Source organism: Suricata suricatta, chromosome 1 (genome assembly GCF_006229205.1).
Source record: "Suricata suricatta isolate VVHF042 chromosome 1, meerkat_22Aug2017_6uvM2_HiC, whole genome shotgun sequence".
NCBI classification, from domain to species: domain Eukaryota; kingdom Metazoa; phylum Chordata; class Mammalia; order Carnivora; family Herpestidae; genus Suricata; species Suricata suricatta.
This window is the reverse complement of record NC_043700.1, coordinates 49,941,565-49,957,767: the sequence shown is the minus strand read 5'-3', so window position 1 is coordinate 49,957,767 and position 16,203 is coordinate 49,941,565. Positions and strand designations below refer to the sequence as shown.

Below are 16,203 nucleotides of genomic sequence, written 5' to 3'. Positions count from 1 at the left end.
ATCTAGCTGACGCTGGTGTCAAAGTCCTCCCAGGAGTGATTCTTGGAGAACTCAGGAGCACATGGGAAAGCCACTTTCCCCCAGCAGTTAACCAGAAGTCAATCCTTCCTGTGCCAGCAAGTCCCAAACCCTCCTGGGTGGATGAAATTTGATGAAAGCCAGAAATGCTCTTTGTAGAGGGTTGCCTGTATCCACAAAAGCTTGCGTGCAAGTTAAAGAAGCTTATAAGCTCCATGAAACTTATCAAGGTTCTATGGTCTCCCAAAGTTAGGTCAGTGCAGAGGCATGACCATTGCAGGGAGAGCGTCTCTATCCAGGGCCATACGCCTCCCCCTCTTTCCCTGCCACCAAGCTGACAGCAGGACCCTCTAGGTACCTGGGCCTCTTTTTTGCAAGGCTCAGGACTCAGGAAAGCCCAGAGGGCAAGTTATTTTCCACTGGTCCCTGCTTCGCAAAGCCAGATGCAGACAGGACACTGATCTGTGGTTTGAAACTGAGATGTTCTGCTTCTCCTCAGCAGTGTGCTGGGGTCAACTTGTGCAGGATTGTAAGAGTCAGTTGTTAAATTCTGGGGAACTTTGTGAGCCGTTTGTTAAGCACATCATTGTTCAAAATTAAACCATAAAAACTTAAAATTATATAAAATTAAAATTAAATTATATAAGATACAATTAAATGAAAGTAATAAACACCCAAATGTCATCATTTCCCAGGTGTTTCATTGCATTTCACTGTTATCGCTGCTCTTGAGGTCATTTACACCTGTTGTGTCTGTGCAGTGACATTGCTGTGTATGGTGTGCTGCTGCACATCCCTTCCCAGCCCCATGTTCAGCCAGGCCACATTGGCAGGTTGAAATTAGTGATCTCGTAGGAGTGTTTTCACCACAGAGATAGGAAAGGACTTCAAGGGTTGATTTGCTTTTTTGTTGATTTTTCAGACTTTCTCTGCGATGGAGAAAATGTTAAAATAATGTAGGTAATACTTGAAAATGTTCTCTAATTATAGCTGTTAATAGCACAAAGGCATTGAGAAAATTTTTTTGAGTAATTAAAAACTATTATTCAATTTAGCAAAGAAGCCAGTGACATCACCGCCTCATGAGTGTGATTCCAACATGTCTTCATCACTTTGGTCTACTTAACATAAATGAAAATATCAATGGACGTGCATGCCAATCCTATATTTGTGTATCACTTGGAGCCATAGCTTGATCATGGATATGAGAATTTGATGAAAGTCAACAAAAGCATTCTATGGAGAATTGATGGCTCTATGGCATTTATAATAAAGAATATTATATTAAAATTTTTAAAATGCTTATTTATTTTTGAAAGAGAGAAAGAGACAGAGCACAAGCAGGGGTGGGACAGAGAGAAAGACACAGAATCTGAAGCAGGCTCCAGGCTCTGAGCTGTCAGCACAAAGCCTGATGCGGGGCTTGAACCCATGAACCATGAGATAATGACCTGAGCTGAAGTCAGACACTTAACCAACTGAGCCACCCAAGGCCCCAAGAACATTACGTATTTTATTATTATTTGTAAATTATGTGTTATATATTCTTTATACCAGTAAAATGTATAATAAACGTGTGTGTGTGTACATGTGTTCCCCGGAGAGGTGGTTGTTGAACGTTTACCAGCATCCCACTGCTCTCAGGCTAGAAGATACCTATCTTAACTTCACCTCCCCTTGCTGCACTGACAGGTGCCAGGCTGTCCATCAGACAGACAGACAGACAGACAGACACCACAAAGGGGAAATGATTCCTTTCCATGTTAATGCATAGGGAAAAATTTTGAGCCTTTCCCGTATATTACTTTTGATCTCATTTTCAAATGAAATAGGTTTTTTTTCGTTTATTTATTTATTTTGAGAGAATGAGAACAAGGGAGGGGCAGAGAGAGAAGGGAGAGAGAAAATCCCAAGAAGGTTCCACACTGCCATCACAGAGCCTGACATAGGGCTCAAACTCATGAACCATGAGACCATGACCTGAGCCAAAATCTAGAGTGGGATATCACTCAACTGACTGAGTCACCCAGGCACCCTTCAAATGAAATGGTCTTTTTTTAATGTTTATTTGTTTTTGAGAGTGAGAGAGAGCAGGCTAGGCTGAGGGGGGGAAACACAGAAGCTGAAACAGACTCCAGGCTCTGGGGTTTCAGCACAAAGCGTGACTTGGGGATTGAACCCACAGGCCATAAAATCATGACCTGAACTGAAATTGGATGTTTAACCAACTGAGCTACCCAGGCGCCGCTGAAATCTTTTTTTTTTTAAATAAATAAATATCTTTTTTAAAAATCTGATTCTACTATAGAAATGGTAGGAATTAAGGAAACTTAACAGGAAATAACTACATATAATCTTTGTAGCAGCACAAGGTGGAATATCTGTAAGAACAGGCAGTGAAACAAGCTGTGTTTGTATAACAGACTCACTGCTGAGCATCTCACCAGAGGTGGTGCCCTTGTAGAAACAAAGCAAAACAAACAAAAACCACAAGGAATTGGTCTATGTTTTGTACACAGAAAGGGACCTAATTCTTACTGAGCACCCATACCAGCAGCAAGCTCTTTCAAAAATGCTGTTCTGTTTTTGTTTATTGATTTATTCATTTTCTGGTGCTTCCAAAAAGATTTGAAGCCGCACATAAAAATAAATATGAAACTATAGGAGAGGAAAACAAATGAAGAAATGAAGACCAAAGGGTAAATTAGGGCAGAAAAACAAATTTGAGGGTAAAGCTCATACACAGAAATGCAGACCATGAGATGGGGCTACCCAATTGCTAGTGGTTGGATGCAAATTAGGCTCTCAGTGTCCTGGAGTCCAAAGGGAAATTATCGGTTTGAAGAGTCAGTGTCTTTAAGACATCCTTTGCTCTGGAGAAGCATGGGTTTCCCAGGTTTGGAGCCTGAAAGTCATTATCCTGCAGCTGTTCTTAGGGTGACCCTGAGTGGCATGATGGACAGCAGTCTCAGTGGCATCTCAGCAACAATGACACTGTGAGGTTCCTACATCGTTTCTTACAGCAGCCATCAGCTTGAGCCTAAGATGGCATGCCCTCACCAGGAAAGGGTGCCCAAGCCTGATTCTGGAATGCAATTCCCTGAACACCCCAAGCATTGAGATCCAGACACACAGCTCTCAGACTGAATAGCTTCACATTGGGGGGAGGGGGACAAGGAACACCCCAAATATCTAGATTCATGTTTCTCAATCATATTGAACTCATGGCCTCTTTGAAAAACATAACAAAACCATGGTCTCCCTCTTGCAGATTTCAAGATAAATATCATGCATAAAAATAAATGTTAAACATTATAGTGTGAAATGTTTTTTCAAATTACAAGGACTCCTCTGGTGGTTCTCACATGGAGAACTGAATAGAATGTAGGTGGAAATATTGTGTACTCTTAGTTTCAACTCAACTAAGAATTAGGGCTTTGGGGGTTTATTCTTATAACCCCATGATGGGGTGCTACCATCAAATAAAGAAATAAGACTCCAGGGTAAAAGTAACCTACCTGAGTAATGCCAGTAGAGAGTGAGGTCAAACTGTTATTATTTCACAATGACATTTGGTGACCTGTCCAAGGTCACACTGCTAGGAAGTAGCAGGGCTAAGGCTTGAACTCAAGCCCTCTGGTCCACAGGCTGCCCATCCACCCTCTATGCAAGAGGACCTCTCAGCCACAGCTGCCTTGTCATATTCCTATGCCCAAGTTCTTTCTAATTCTGGGGCCACAACACACTGAGAGATAAAATTAAATTATCATTACTAAATATTTGACTTGGTGATTCCAAATATTTGGGGTTGGCAGATCCTTTTGGGACTGTGATAGAAGCCAGGATCACTCTGTGGAGAAGAGTATAAATATCCACAAAAGCTTGCAGATAAGTTTACAGAGTTCAAAGACCCCATGAAACCCATCAAGTTTCCATGGTCTTGGAGGTCAGAATTCCCAACCCATTAAGCACAAATCTTCTCAGATCCTTGCAGACACTACATACACGTGCACAAACACTTCCTGCACTTGAGAGCTCCTGAGCAGGAGGGCCTCCTTAAACTCTGCCTCCCAGGCACCTTGCTTGTCTCACCTTCGTTCTAGCCCAGCAGCCTACGTATCAATGTATACAAAGAAGCCAGAAGAAAAGTGGCGATGACAAGACACCCAAGGGAGCCTCCTTCTACCACATGGTTTGGCAAACATCAGCCCTTTGGTGAGAAAATACACAGTGGTCTGTGGTGAGCGGAGGTGATGCAGGGTCAGCAGGGACCATGGCATAGCCTCTTCTATGCCTCAGCCTCCAGCTCCAGTCATCTTGTTCAATTTAATTCTCATATCTGTGCTTGAACCTGGGTGCACCTGCTCCATTTTACAGAGAACTGGACCATCTGCTCACACCCCCCAGCTGGAAGTGGCAGAGCTAGGTCCTGGTGCAGCACTGGCTGGCCCCAAGGCCCCGCATCTTCCTCTGGCCAGCACTGCCTTGCAGACACCTGCTGGTAGCCATCTTCGTCCGCAAGGGCCTCCTTAGCTCACTGGGCTAAGGGTGATCATTAAATCTTACATATTTTTCCTCCTTTGAGTTTTCTTCTTCATGACTTAATCTTTACTTGCACTAAAGAACTTGTCTTTTTTTCCTTCATTCAAAGACCATTTTGCAAGGTACGCGCCCTGAGGCACACACTGTCTTGAGTGTTGGGACCGAGAGAGGGATGAAAGGGGGCCTGCTCCCTCCCTGTCTTGGAGGAGCTCAGATCCACAACTCTTGCAAACAAGTAGCCCTAAGCATGTGCTGGAGGTTCATGGGGACACAGGAATGCATTGGGGCATTGGTGACAGAAAAGAAGGCGGTGGCACCAGTCAGGAGAATTAGAACAGGTAGGTCTTGCCCAGATGAGAAAGTAGAGAGGGAGTCCCAGGCCAAGGGAGCAACAGGAGCATTTACTAACCCACCCCCCAACCTCTGCCCCTGTGCATTTCAGAGCAGCAAGTGGCTGGCCCAGTCACAGTGTATATGCGTTAGCAGTGGGGGGAGCAGACAATGTGACGGGAAAGGTACTTTAGGCCCAGTGGTAATCACTACTCTTGATTTTGATCTGCATCTAAGTGTCGTGATTTTTATCTAAATGCTGTCTTCCTACAGCTACATGATTCTTTCTTCTTTCTAACTTGCTTTCTCTAATCTGGCTGGGACATCACCGTAGATGGAAGAGCACACCTGCTCTACTGGGCCAATGGTGGGGGAGCAAGGGGGGGGAATGTGTAGAGGGGGTGGGGTCAGGTGTCCCCTTTTACATACCCACACATCTGAACCTTCCAAGTAAGGATGCTGGCCCCTGGTGGCTCCATCTGGCTGCTGCAGATTCTAGGGCAAACCAATGAGCTCCCGGGGCCAGGACCTCACTCCAGCAGAAGCCACAGGCCACAGCTTTGCTCAGGGAATCACTTTCCAGCACAGCTCATGGCCGCTTGGCTGGCCATAGATTCTGTGGGGATGGTTGGCCCAAAGGATGGCAGATTCCACTCTAGTATTCCACACAGGTTTGGGGCCCTCACCTGCCTCCATTCCGGCCTTCTGCTTCCTCACTGAGGAGAGGTCAGGTTTGGGTCTCTAGGCATGCACGTGGAGGTCTGAGAGCCTGGACCAGCACAGTAAGCTCCGTTGGGCAAACAGAGGGTGGGGCACTTAACCCTAAAGTGTCTGACATGGAGTGAGGGCTCAACACAAGTGTGCTGAATGCAAGAATAAATAAGTGATGACAGATGCCACAAAGAGAAATATAGAACTTTCTAGGACTAATGTTGGGAGAGACAATGGTAAAAAAAAAATGCAAAAGGCCTGTTATGTTTCAGAAACTTAAAAGAGAGGGTAGGGACCACTTGGCCATGGATTCTGGCTTCCCCAACCATGTTCACATTTTGACCACGTCTGTTCCAGGGCAGAATGAGTACTATTTTTTTAGCTTTCTATTTGGAATAACTTTAGGTTTATAGAAAAGTTACAAAGATAGTGTAGAGACTCCCCATATATCTTGCACTCAGCTTCCCCTGATGTTATGATCTTACCTAACCATGGTACACTTGCCAGAACTAAGAAATTCACATTGGCACAATGGTATTAATTAAACTCCAGGCTTTATTTAGATTTCACCTATTTTTCATTAAGGACTTTTCACAAAGACATTGGGTGACTTGTCCAAGGTCACACTGCCTGGCAGAGTCTAGTCCATTCCAGATGTTAATTCCAGATTTAGTTGTCACGTGTCCTTACTCCCCTCTGATGTGTGACAGATCACACAGATCCTCATTTCCCATGACCTTGACAATTGCGAAGGTCAAATGTTCTGCAGATTGTCCTTCCCTTTGGGCTTATCTGACGTTTTCTCATAATGAGACTGGGGTTAAGGGTTTGGGGGAAGAACAGCACAGAGGGGAAGTACTTTTCTCCTTTCACCACCGCCAAAGTTACACAATATAACACGACTTATCCCACGAGACATTAATCTTGACCACCTGCTTAAGGTGGCATCTGCTTGTGTTCTGTACTATAGAGTTAATGTTTTTCCTTTCCATGCTTTATTCTAAGTCCCTTCCACACTCAAGAGCATAGTCAAGCTCTATCTAGAAAGGAGATGCATCTGCAATATCATGTGGAATTTTTCTCTATAACTATGAAGGCATGATGATGATAAACATTTTTAATGTTTATTTATTTATTTTTGAGAGTGGGAGAGTGAGAGAGAGGGAGCGTGGGAGGGGCAGAGAGAGAGGGGGAGAGAGCCAGCGCAGAGCCCCACACAGGGCTCAAACTCACAAACCGTGAGATCATGACCTGAGCTGAAATCGAGCTGGACACTTAACAGACTGAGCCACGTAGGCACCCCGATGATAATAATTCTTTAGTTCCTTTGTAATATGGATAGTGAAAGCAGTGGCCAAGTGCAAAATGACTAGAACAGTTGTCAGACTCTTAGAATTGGGGGTGTAGGTTAAATGGGTGATGGGCATTAAGGAGGACACTTTTCAGGATGAGCACTGAGTGTCACATGTAAGAGATGAATCACTGGGTCCTACTGGAACCAAGACTATACAGTATGTTAACTAACTTGAATATAAAAACAAAAGCAAAAACAGACCCCAAAAAACCCAACAACTCAGAATTTTAAAAATCCTCTCAAAATATGTTATCAACTGTTCTTTCCTTCTCAGAAATGAACTCTTAGCCAAAAAATCATCATTAAACCTATCTCATCACCTGACCCTTGATGTCTGAGAAATGGAAAACCTTATTTGAAAACAAATAACATTTAGAAAGGGCAGCAACCAATCATTTATGTTGAGCCAGACCGACACTCCCCTTCCATCACTGCTAACCTCTATCATGTCTGCCTTTTAGGTACCATTACCTTGGTTTATAGAGAGGCCGAGTAACTTGCCCGAGGCCACCCCCAACCCCCACACAGTTGGCATGTGCGTGCCCACCCATATTTCCACCCCAGAGTCTTCTCCTGTCTTTCCTCTGTGGCACACACACTGACTTTTCCAGCTTAGAAACCCCAAGAAGCAGAATATACCTGGATGGATGAGCTTTTTTTAAAAAAAGATTAAAAAAAAAAGAAAAAGAGGGGTGCTCGGGTGGTTCAGTCAGTTAAGAGTCCAACTTCAGCTCAGGCCATGATCTCACAGTTTGTAAGTTTGAGCCCAGCATCAGTCTCTGTGCAGATAGTGCATAGCGTGGAGCCTACTTCACATTCTGTGTGTGTCTCTCTCTATGCCTTTCTCATACTTGTGCTCTCTCTCTCTCTCTTTCTCTCTCAAAAATAAATAAATAAACATAAAAAATATTTTTAAAAAAGAAAGAAAAAGAAACACACGTAAACACACACAACCAAAAAACCTCTCCAAAGTAGAAACCAACAAATGATGCGACAATCTATTCATAGCTATGGCTCAGATCACGTTAATGTCTTCTTTCTCTGTAACATCCAGAGTGATCTTCCTGCCCACTCTCCCAACCACAGGCCTCAGAACACTGTTCGCACAGTTTAAAAGAATAAGATGGTCAAAAAGGTAGAAGATGCAATCTTACCTTGACAAACGCTCAGTAGCTTTTCACCATAGCTTTTTAACTCCTGGCACCCTTGCGAATAAGCAGTCTTCTAGCTATAACCAGCAACTCCTGATGCATTCCCAAAGGAAAAGCCCATGCCTGCTGTCTCAATCAGTTCACGTAGCTTGTGGCTTCCTGCTGGCAGTGAGCACCAGGCAGAGGTGGCCGGCTCCCAGGTCTGTGGTCAGAGCTTCACCAGCTTCCCCCAAGGAGCCCCGCCCCTCCCACTGAGCTCTTTGAAGGCATCTGTGGGTTCACCGGGTCCAGTGGGCACCGCTGACCCAGAAAAACCTGGGAGGAAGGACCACAACCACTTGGTCTTTTTCAGGCCCTGAGCTCCACTTGTCCCAATGACCCTCTGCCACTAGAAAGTTTTCTCATGGGGTTTTGGTTTAATAACATGGGTGGTGCTTTTCTGCACCAAAATGGGCAGAGTCAGTAAACCTCCAAGCTAATGCTACAAGGTATTCTGCTCTACTTTGCAGAGCAGGACAGGAAAGAGCTTGGTCTCTGCTGCCTTGTGCCAGCTATAGGAGCCTAGGCAGCTGTTCCCTCAGCTTGTTGGTTTTGTTTTGTCTTCCAAATAGCACCAATGACACCCAGCCCAGAGATACTCTGGGCACAAATGGCAGAATGGGTGGGAGTGACAGGCACAGAATTGGCTCTCAATAAATGTGATTTCTCATTTCTAAAAAAAGTGGCACTCTCGCAGTCATTGATTCTGATTATAGAACCTCTTCATTGGTGCCACTTCACTTGACTCTGAGAACTCAGGGGAACAGAGAATGATGGAGCTAACCGTCTGGAGTGGTGAGGTCCTGCCTGTCCTGTACTCCACCAGCTGAGGGACCAGCAGGACCAAGAAGGTGACTGAGACAACCTCAGGAGGCTTGTTGGTCCAGCCAGACATGGTAAGCCACTGGTTACCTGCTTTGTGGTCCAGGGACAGAAGGGAGCCCATGGGCACGCTCCTTTCCTACCTTTATGTCTGGGAACGTTGGCAGGGACATAATTCGGACAGGCTTGCTTTACTCCTGGCCTGGGACCACAGTCCAGATCTCAGTTTCCTCTTGGATTGTAAGACTAAGACAATAAGTTGCTGTGAGTTTTCAGTAAGAAAGAGCTTTGAGACAGATGTAGCAATAGCAGCAGCAATGTAGAGTTTTGGGGTTCTGAGACACCTCAGAAACAATATGCTTAATTTCTCCCAAAAGTTCTTGTGACAGTAAATGGATGAATGCATAAAACATAATATCTATTACAGTATTTAGCACATAGTAAACTTCAAATAACTGATAGCTGATGTGAATACACCTAATCTAAGTTCCAAATCTAATCCTTAACACTGCTTTGTTGTCTATCCTTAGTAGAGAAGAGCCCAGAACAGCATACAGAACCACTTGTGCTCAGTGAATCATAGCTCTTACTAATTTATTATTTATGCATCTCCTGACACCTGAGAGTTGGATCTAAATGTTGAACACAAGTGGAAAGAATCTCAAATTCCTTAAGCGTATGATTTAAAAAATTGCTGACTTGAGATGAGATTATTTAGTCTTGTTATTTCAATTCAATCAACACAACAAATTTTGTGAATGTTAGCTCTCTGATAAGCACATGTTAGAGGCTGGGGGTAGAGATATAAATAAGCATGACCCTTCTCTAAGGGAGTCAGCCTAGGGAGCTTGGGAAGGGGGTCTGGTAGTCAAACATTATAACGGGGTCCAATAAGTGTGACTATAGGAGGCCAACAAGGCAGAGTAGTAGAACAGAGGCAGGAGGTATAGGAGTATCAGAGATTATTGGGAGGAGTTACCAAGGAGATGATTTAGAACATAGTTTGTGACCAAGAACCTTTCAAACTCTCAGAGGCAGATACTAGGTTGAGTCTTTTACTGCACAAGGACTCAGTGATGCTGCCTGAGTTATGTCCAATTATGTACAATTAAAGAAATGACTAAATAAGTAATTTTTGGATAAAATTTTGTATTGAAAACAAATTCCTGGAGAACAGGAAATCCATCTTCCTAAGGGAAAAAATCTATTTTCTTCTGACTTTGGTTGACCTATTCAAGATTGGAGTGCAAGGGGATGTGGGTGTTTGCATGGAGGGGAGGGTAAGCTGGCCTCTCTGTGGTGTGGAAAAAAAATATATCACCTTTCTATCCACCTTCAAGGGACAGGGGTTAAAAAAAACCAAAAATGGATTCTAGCAGCCACTCAGAAAAGAATGAGGAAATGACCTTGCTCTTAGGTTTCACATATCTGAGCAGAAGTGAAAATTAACTTCAGCCATTTTCACCTCACAGAGTCATAGAATCCATGAGAAAGGCAGAGGGGAGGCGGGGGCAGGACCCTGGGGAGAAGATGGGAAGCAGTGAAACGTGTTAGGTGAGACCAGAGTGTCCTTATTAGACATGTGTGTTAGAGAACCTCAGGAAGGGCTTGTACGGCTGCACTGAGACTAGACTCTGAAACCCCCCATTTAGTGTGTTCAGCCTCACTGGCTCCCCCACTTAGTTTTGCACTTTTGAGGTGGCTTATGCAAAATTTGGAGCTCTCCTTCCATGTATCTATACCAGTCTCCTGACACCAGTACATTTCTAGTGTCATTTGATCAAAATGATGGTACATTTGATCAAAAACTGGGGGCAATAAAATATTTGAGTAGAAGAAACATTAAAATATTCCAGTCCAAGATTCACTGGAGGAATTATGGTGTGAGTTCCTAGCAATCTCCCTTTGAAGAAAACAAGTATAAAACCAGACACAGTTGTTGAAACCAACCATCTCAGGGCACTGGAAAATGATCAGAGGCAGATAACAAATTAGGAAGGTTTAATCTTAGGGTGTCTGGGTGGCTCAGTTGGTGTCTGACACTTGATTGTGGCTCAGGTCATGATCTCGTAGTTCATGAGATCAAGCCCCACATAGGGCTGTGCATTGACAGCGCAGAGCCTGTTTTGGATTCTCTCTGTCCTCTCTCTGTCCCTTCCCTGTGCACACTTGTGCTCTCTCTCCCTCTTTCTCTTTCAATATAAATAAATAAACATTTAAAAAGAGAAGTGTTTAAACTTGAAAAACTGCTACTACATTAGAATGACATGAGTCTGTGGTCTTCTTGCTTACTGGTTCTACCGCTTTTCAAGTGGGAATGAATAGTGAGCTTGGTTTGAGGGCTGTTAGTGAAAACCAGTAGCTGTACCAGCTAGTGGTGACAGATGTGGTCTGTGATGGGGAGATGAACATCAGTAGTTTTATGGGTTAGAGGTCATGGAATCAGTTCTAAACAAGAAGTGAAAATCTGCAGCTTTACTTGCTTGAAGTTATAGTCTTTGTTCAGAGTGGGCAGAAAATCACCCAGAGCCATGAAAAGGCTAAGTTAATAAACACCTCATACATCTTTGACTGACTGCTATAATATGCATGAGTTGGGGAGAACTGAGAGAGTGAAGTAAAAAGTGAAAGCCAAGGGAAACCTAAAAACTTTCTGTAGATTTGAATTTGTTCCTCCAACCACACACAGCTGGGGCAGCAGAAGGTAGAAGGTTTACATATTCAAGGTGTCTGAGCATAACTCTGAACAAATAATTGCCTGACCATTAAACAATGCAGAAGCAAGGGTTACCCTTAGAAAGTCAGACTAAAAAAACAAAATAAAAATGCACAGTGGTACCAGGGGCTACACACCATGGAGGAGAAAACTTCACAATTTAGGTGTAGATAAGTTAGTAAAACAAAAAAATCAACAACTTTCAGGGAAATAAAATAGAATTCAGAGTCACTACAATGTCCAGTTTTCAACTAAAAATTACCATACATGCAAAGAAATGGGAAATTGTGACCAGAAAAAAAAAATCAGTCTGTTTCCAAATGAGCCCAGATGTTGAATTTAGCAGACAGACATCAAAGCAAATATTATGGTTATGTTCAAGGAATTAAAGAGCAATATGCTTGGGGTGTCTGGGGGGCTCAGTTAATCAAGAATCTGACTCTTGATTTCACCTCAGGTCATGATCTTATAATCATGAGATCGAGCCCTGTGCCAGGCTCCATCCCTGTCATGGAGCCTGCTTAAGATTCTTTCTTCCTCTGTGCCTCTCTGCTGCTTGCACTTTTTCCCTCTCTTTCTCTAAAGAGACAAAAAATAAAAGTAAATATATAAATAAATAAATAAATAAAAATAAAAATTTTAAAAGGGCAATATTCTCAAAAACTGAAAAGAGTTTATGTTAAGAGCCAAGAAAAATGGAATCTCAATAGAGAAATGGAAATTATTTAAAAAATCAGATTTTCTAGAGCTAAAAACTACAAAAACTAACTGAAAATTCACTACATAGGTTCAATAGCAGATCTGAAATGGCAGAAGAAAGAAGCTATGAATTTGATGACAGAGCAATAAAAGTTATCCAATCCAAATAACAATAGCAAACCAACAAATAAACAGAGCTTTACAGATCTGCCTGACAATTTAAAGAGTTCAAATATAAATTTAATAGAAACCCTAAAAGAGATGAAAAAGAAAAAAAGCACAGAAAAATTATTTGAAGAAAACATGGTTGAAAATTCCCAATGTTAATAAATGACATTAACTCAAAGAGTTAATGCTATCATCTGAATGCTTATGCCTCTCCAAAATTCGTATGTTGAAACCTAATGCCCAGTGTGGTGGTATTAGATGGTGGATCAGTTAGGAAATAAATAGAACTACAAACAGATGAAAATAGCACTGGGAGAAGTCTGAAATACAATGAAAAACTTGCAGCAACTTGGTGGAGCACAAATCCAAAAATGGTTGCATAGAAAAGCATAGCAAGTATCTTATCTAGACCACCCTATGCCCCAGTCTGACATAACTCAGTACTAAGAGAGATTCCCTCAACATGACTTCCCCACATAGGGGGGAAAGAGATCAAGAGGATCCCAGCACCCCTTACCACTGCTGCAGACACCCAAAGCTTTCACCACCAAAGACTCCCACAGTATTTATTGGTGCTGCCTTCAGATGATGAAGCTGTCTGGAGTTGACACTCTTGTTACCGCTGTGCTCCCCGTCCAGAGAAGAGCCACTGCTATGCCCCTCCACAGCAAGAGAACCACTGCCACGCTTCCTGTCCTGAGAAGGTGCTACTGCTGCATCCCCCACTTCCTCTACTCAACAATAACACACATGCCTCAGACCTTAGCTCAGCAGCTGTTCCATGTAGTCATGCCTCAGACAATGGCCTGACCGCTACAACAACTGTACCTGTGTCCTTGGTCCCAGAGCCATGATCACTTGACATGTGCTTACGTCTTAGACACCTGTGCTTCTGCTGCAACAAGCATGTCTACACCTCAGATCCTGGAGCTACAGTTGCCCTGCACATGCTCATGCACCACACCTGGCATTGTGATCACTTAAATGTGCATCAGACAGTGGTATCACCGCTACAGTGAGGACGACTACATGCCAAACCAAGCACCAAGAAAGATCTTCTGGGCCACAATATTGTCCTTTACGTAATAGAAAGAACAGGAGGACCCCAACAATCTTTGCCAACATGGACTCCAACACATAAGGACTTGACACCATCACTGTGAACACCTGCCACCTTGGCTGCTAAGAACCTCTTTGCCGATGTTGGCCTCAGCTTCCAGAAACACACAGAGACTACACCTCTGTGTCTTCCCCAGATCTGGAGCTAAAACTATGCCCCCCAGAGCTGGAGCCATAGCACCCCACTGAGCCAGTGCCCTAGAACCCACCCACGGGTGAAGTTCTTTCCCCACTAAAGCTAGTTTGTAAAGTGTGGAAGATGTTATGGCTTCCTTAAATGTGCAGACATCAACACAACATTCTAAGGAAAATGAAATATCAAGGAAACATGACACTATGAAAGGAACACAAAAACTTCTCAATAACTGAACTTAAAGAAATGGAAATCTATGAATCTATGATAATAAAATAATTCTTTTAAGGAAGCTTAGAAGCTATGAGAGAATACAGATACATAACTCATCCTGAATTCAGGAAAACAATACATAAATAAAATGAGAAGTTTAACAAACAGATAGAAATCATTGAAAAAAACCTCAGCAGCTGAAGAATATAATTAATAAAATGAAAAATTCAATAGGGTCAACAGCAGACTTGATCAAGCAAAATAATCTGCAAACCCAAAGACTTGACAATTTGAAATTATCTAATTAGAGAGGAATAAGGAATGAGAAAAAAGTGAAGAAAATTTATATGATTTACAGGAAACTAGCAAATGAATCAAGTTATGCATTATGGGATTTCTGGAAGGATGAAAGAGAGAACTTATTTTAAAATATAATGATTGACAACAGAAACATGAAATGATGTTCAACATCACTCATCATCAGAGAACTACAAATCAAAACCACACTGAGACACCACCTCACACTGGTCAGAGTGGCTAAAATGAACAAATCAGGAGACTATAGATGCTGGCAAGGATGTGGCGAAACACCCTCTTACACCGTTTGTGGGAATTTAAACTCATGCAGCTGCTCTGGAAAACAGTGTGAAGGTTTCTCAAAAAATTAACAATAGAACTCCCCTATGACCCAGCAATAGCACTGCTAAGGATTTACCCAAGGGATTCAGGAGTGCTGACGCATGGGGGCACATGTACCCCAATGTTCATAGCAGCACTGTCAACAATAGCCAAATCATGGAAAGAGCCTAAATGTCCATCACCTGACAAATGGATCAAGAAGATGTGATTTATATATACAATGGAATGCTACATGGCAATGAGAAGGAATAAAATCTGGCCTTTTGTAGCAACGTAGATGGAACTTTAGGGAATTATGCTAAGTGAAATAAGTCAGTCAGAGACAGACAGATACCATATGTTTTCACTCATATGTGGAACAGGAGAAACTTAACAGAAAACCATAGGGAAGGGGAAGAGGAAAATAAATAGTTGGGGAGAGGGAGGGAGGCAAACCATAAGAGATTCTTAAACACTGAAAACAAGCTGAGGGTTGATGGGGGGGTGCTGGGAAAGGGGAAAATGGGTAATGGACATGGAGAAGAGCACTTGTTGGGATGAGCACTGGGTGTTATATGGAAGCCAACTTGACAATGAACTATATTAATTAATGGCTGAAAAATTCTCAAATCTTGGTAGGAGAAAAGACATCCAGATTCATGAAGCTCAAAATTCCCTAAATAAGATTAACCTACAAAAGACTACATCAAGACACATTATAATCAAGTTGTCTAAAGTCAAGGACAAAGAGAACTTTGAAAGCAGCAAGAGAAAAGAGACTCATCACATATAAGGAAAGCCCCATAAGACTATAGGTAGATTTCTTAGCAGAAATCTTGCATTCCCAGAGAGACTTGGATAATACAGTTAAAGTATTGAAAAAAAGATCTGCCAACCAAGAATACTATAGCCAGTATAGTATCCATTAAAAGTGAAGGAGAGATAAAGTTTTCCCAAGGAGCAAAAACTGAAAGAGTTCATCACCACTAGACATGACTTAACAATAATGCTCAGGTTCTTCAGACTGAAATAAAACACACTAAATAGGATTGCATAAAATGAATAAAGCTTCTGTACAGCAAAGGGACAAAATCAATGAAGTGAAAAGGCAGTCTATGGAATGGATGAAAATATTCACAGCCCATGTCTGATAAGGGAATAATATCCAAAATATATAAGGAACTCACACAACTCAATAACAAAACAAAACAAACAAACAAACAAACAAAAAAACCAAATGGGTAAAGACCTGAATAGACATTTCATAAAAGAAGACATACAAATGGCCAACAGGTACATGCAAAGGTGCTCAACTTCATTAGTCATCACAAAAATGCAAATCAAAACCACAATGAAGTATCACTTCACATTTGTTAAAATGGTTATTATCAGAGAGACTAAAGATAACAAGTTGGCAAGGATGTGGTGAAAAAGGAATTTTTGTACTGTTGGTGAGACAGTAAATTGGTACAGGCAATTATGTAAAACAGTGTGGCGTTTCCTTAAAAAATTTTTTAAAATAAATCATATTATAATCCCACTTCTGAGTGTATATCTAAAGAAAATGAAA

The 16,203-nt window shown here is 42.2% G+C and overlaps 1 protein-coding gene across 2 annotated transcripts in view; it reads right to left on the bottom strand.

The window, feature by feature from the left end:
- The window catches only part of BLK (BLK proto-oncogene, Src family tyrosine kinase), a 77,861-nt gene extending 64,408 nt beyond the window's left edge, over positions 1 to 13,453 (bottom strand). The window contains exon 1 of one of the 2 annotated variants that reach the window (XM_029938647.1): positions 13,379 to 13,453. In XM_029938647.1, the coding sequence (XP_029794507.1) occupies positions 13,379 to 13,415 (37 nt within the window). In that variant the 5' untranslated portion in view covers positions 13,416 to 13,453. Of the gene's footprint in view, positions 1 to 8,109; positions 8,473 to 13,378 lie in introns of those variants that run through there. The other variant, XM_029938648.1, reaches the window with a different exon arrangement.
- Positions 13,454 to 16,203: the final 2,750 nt, after the last annotated feature.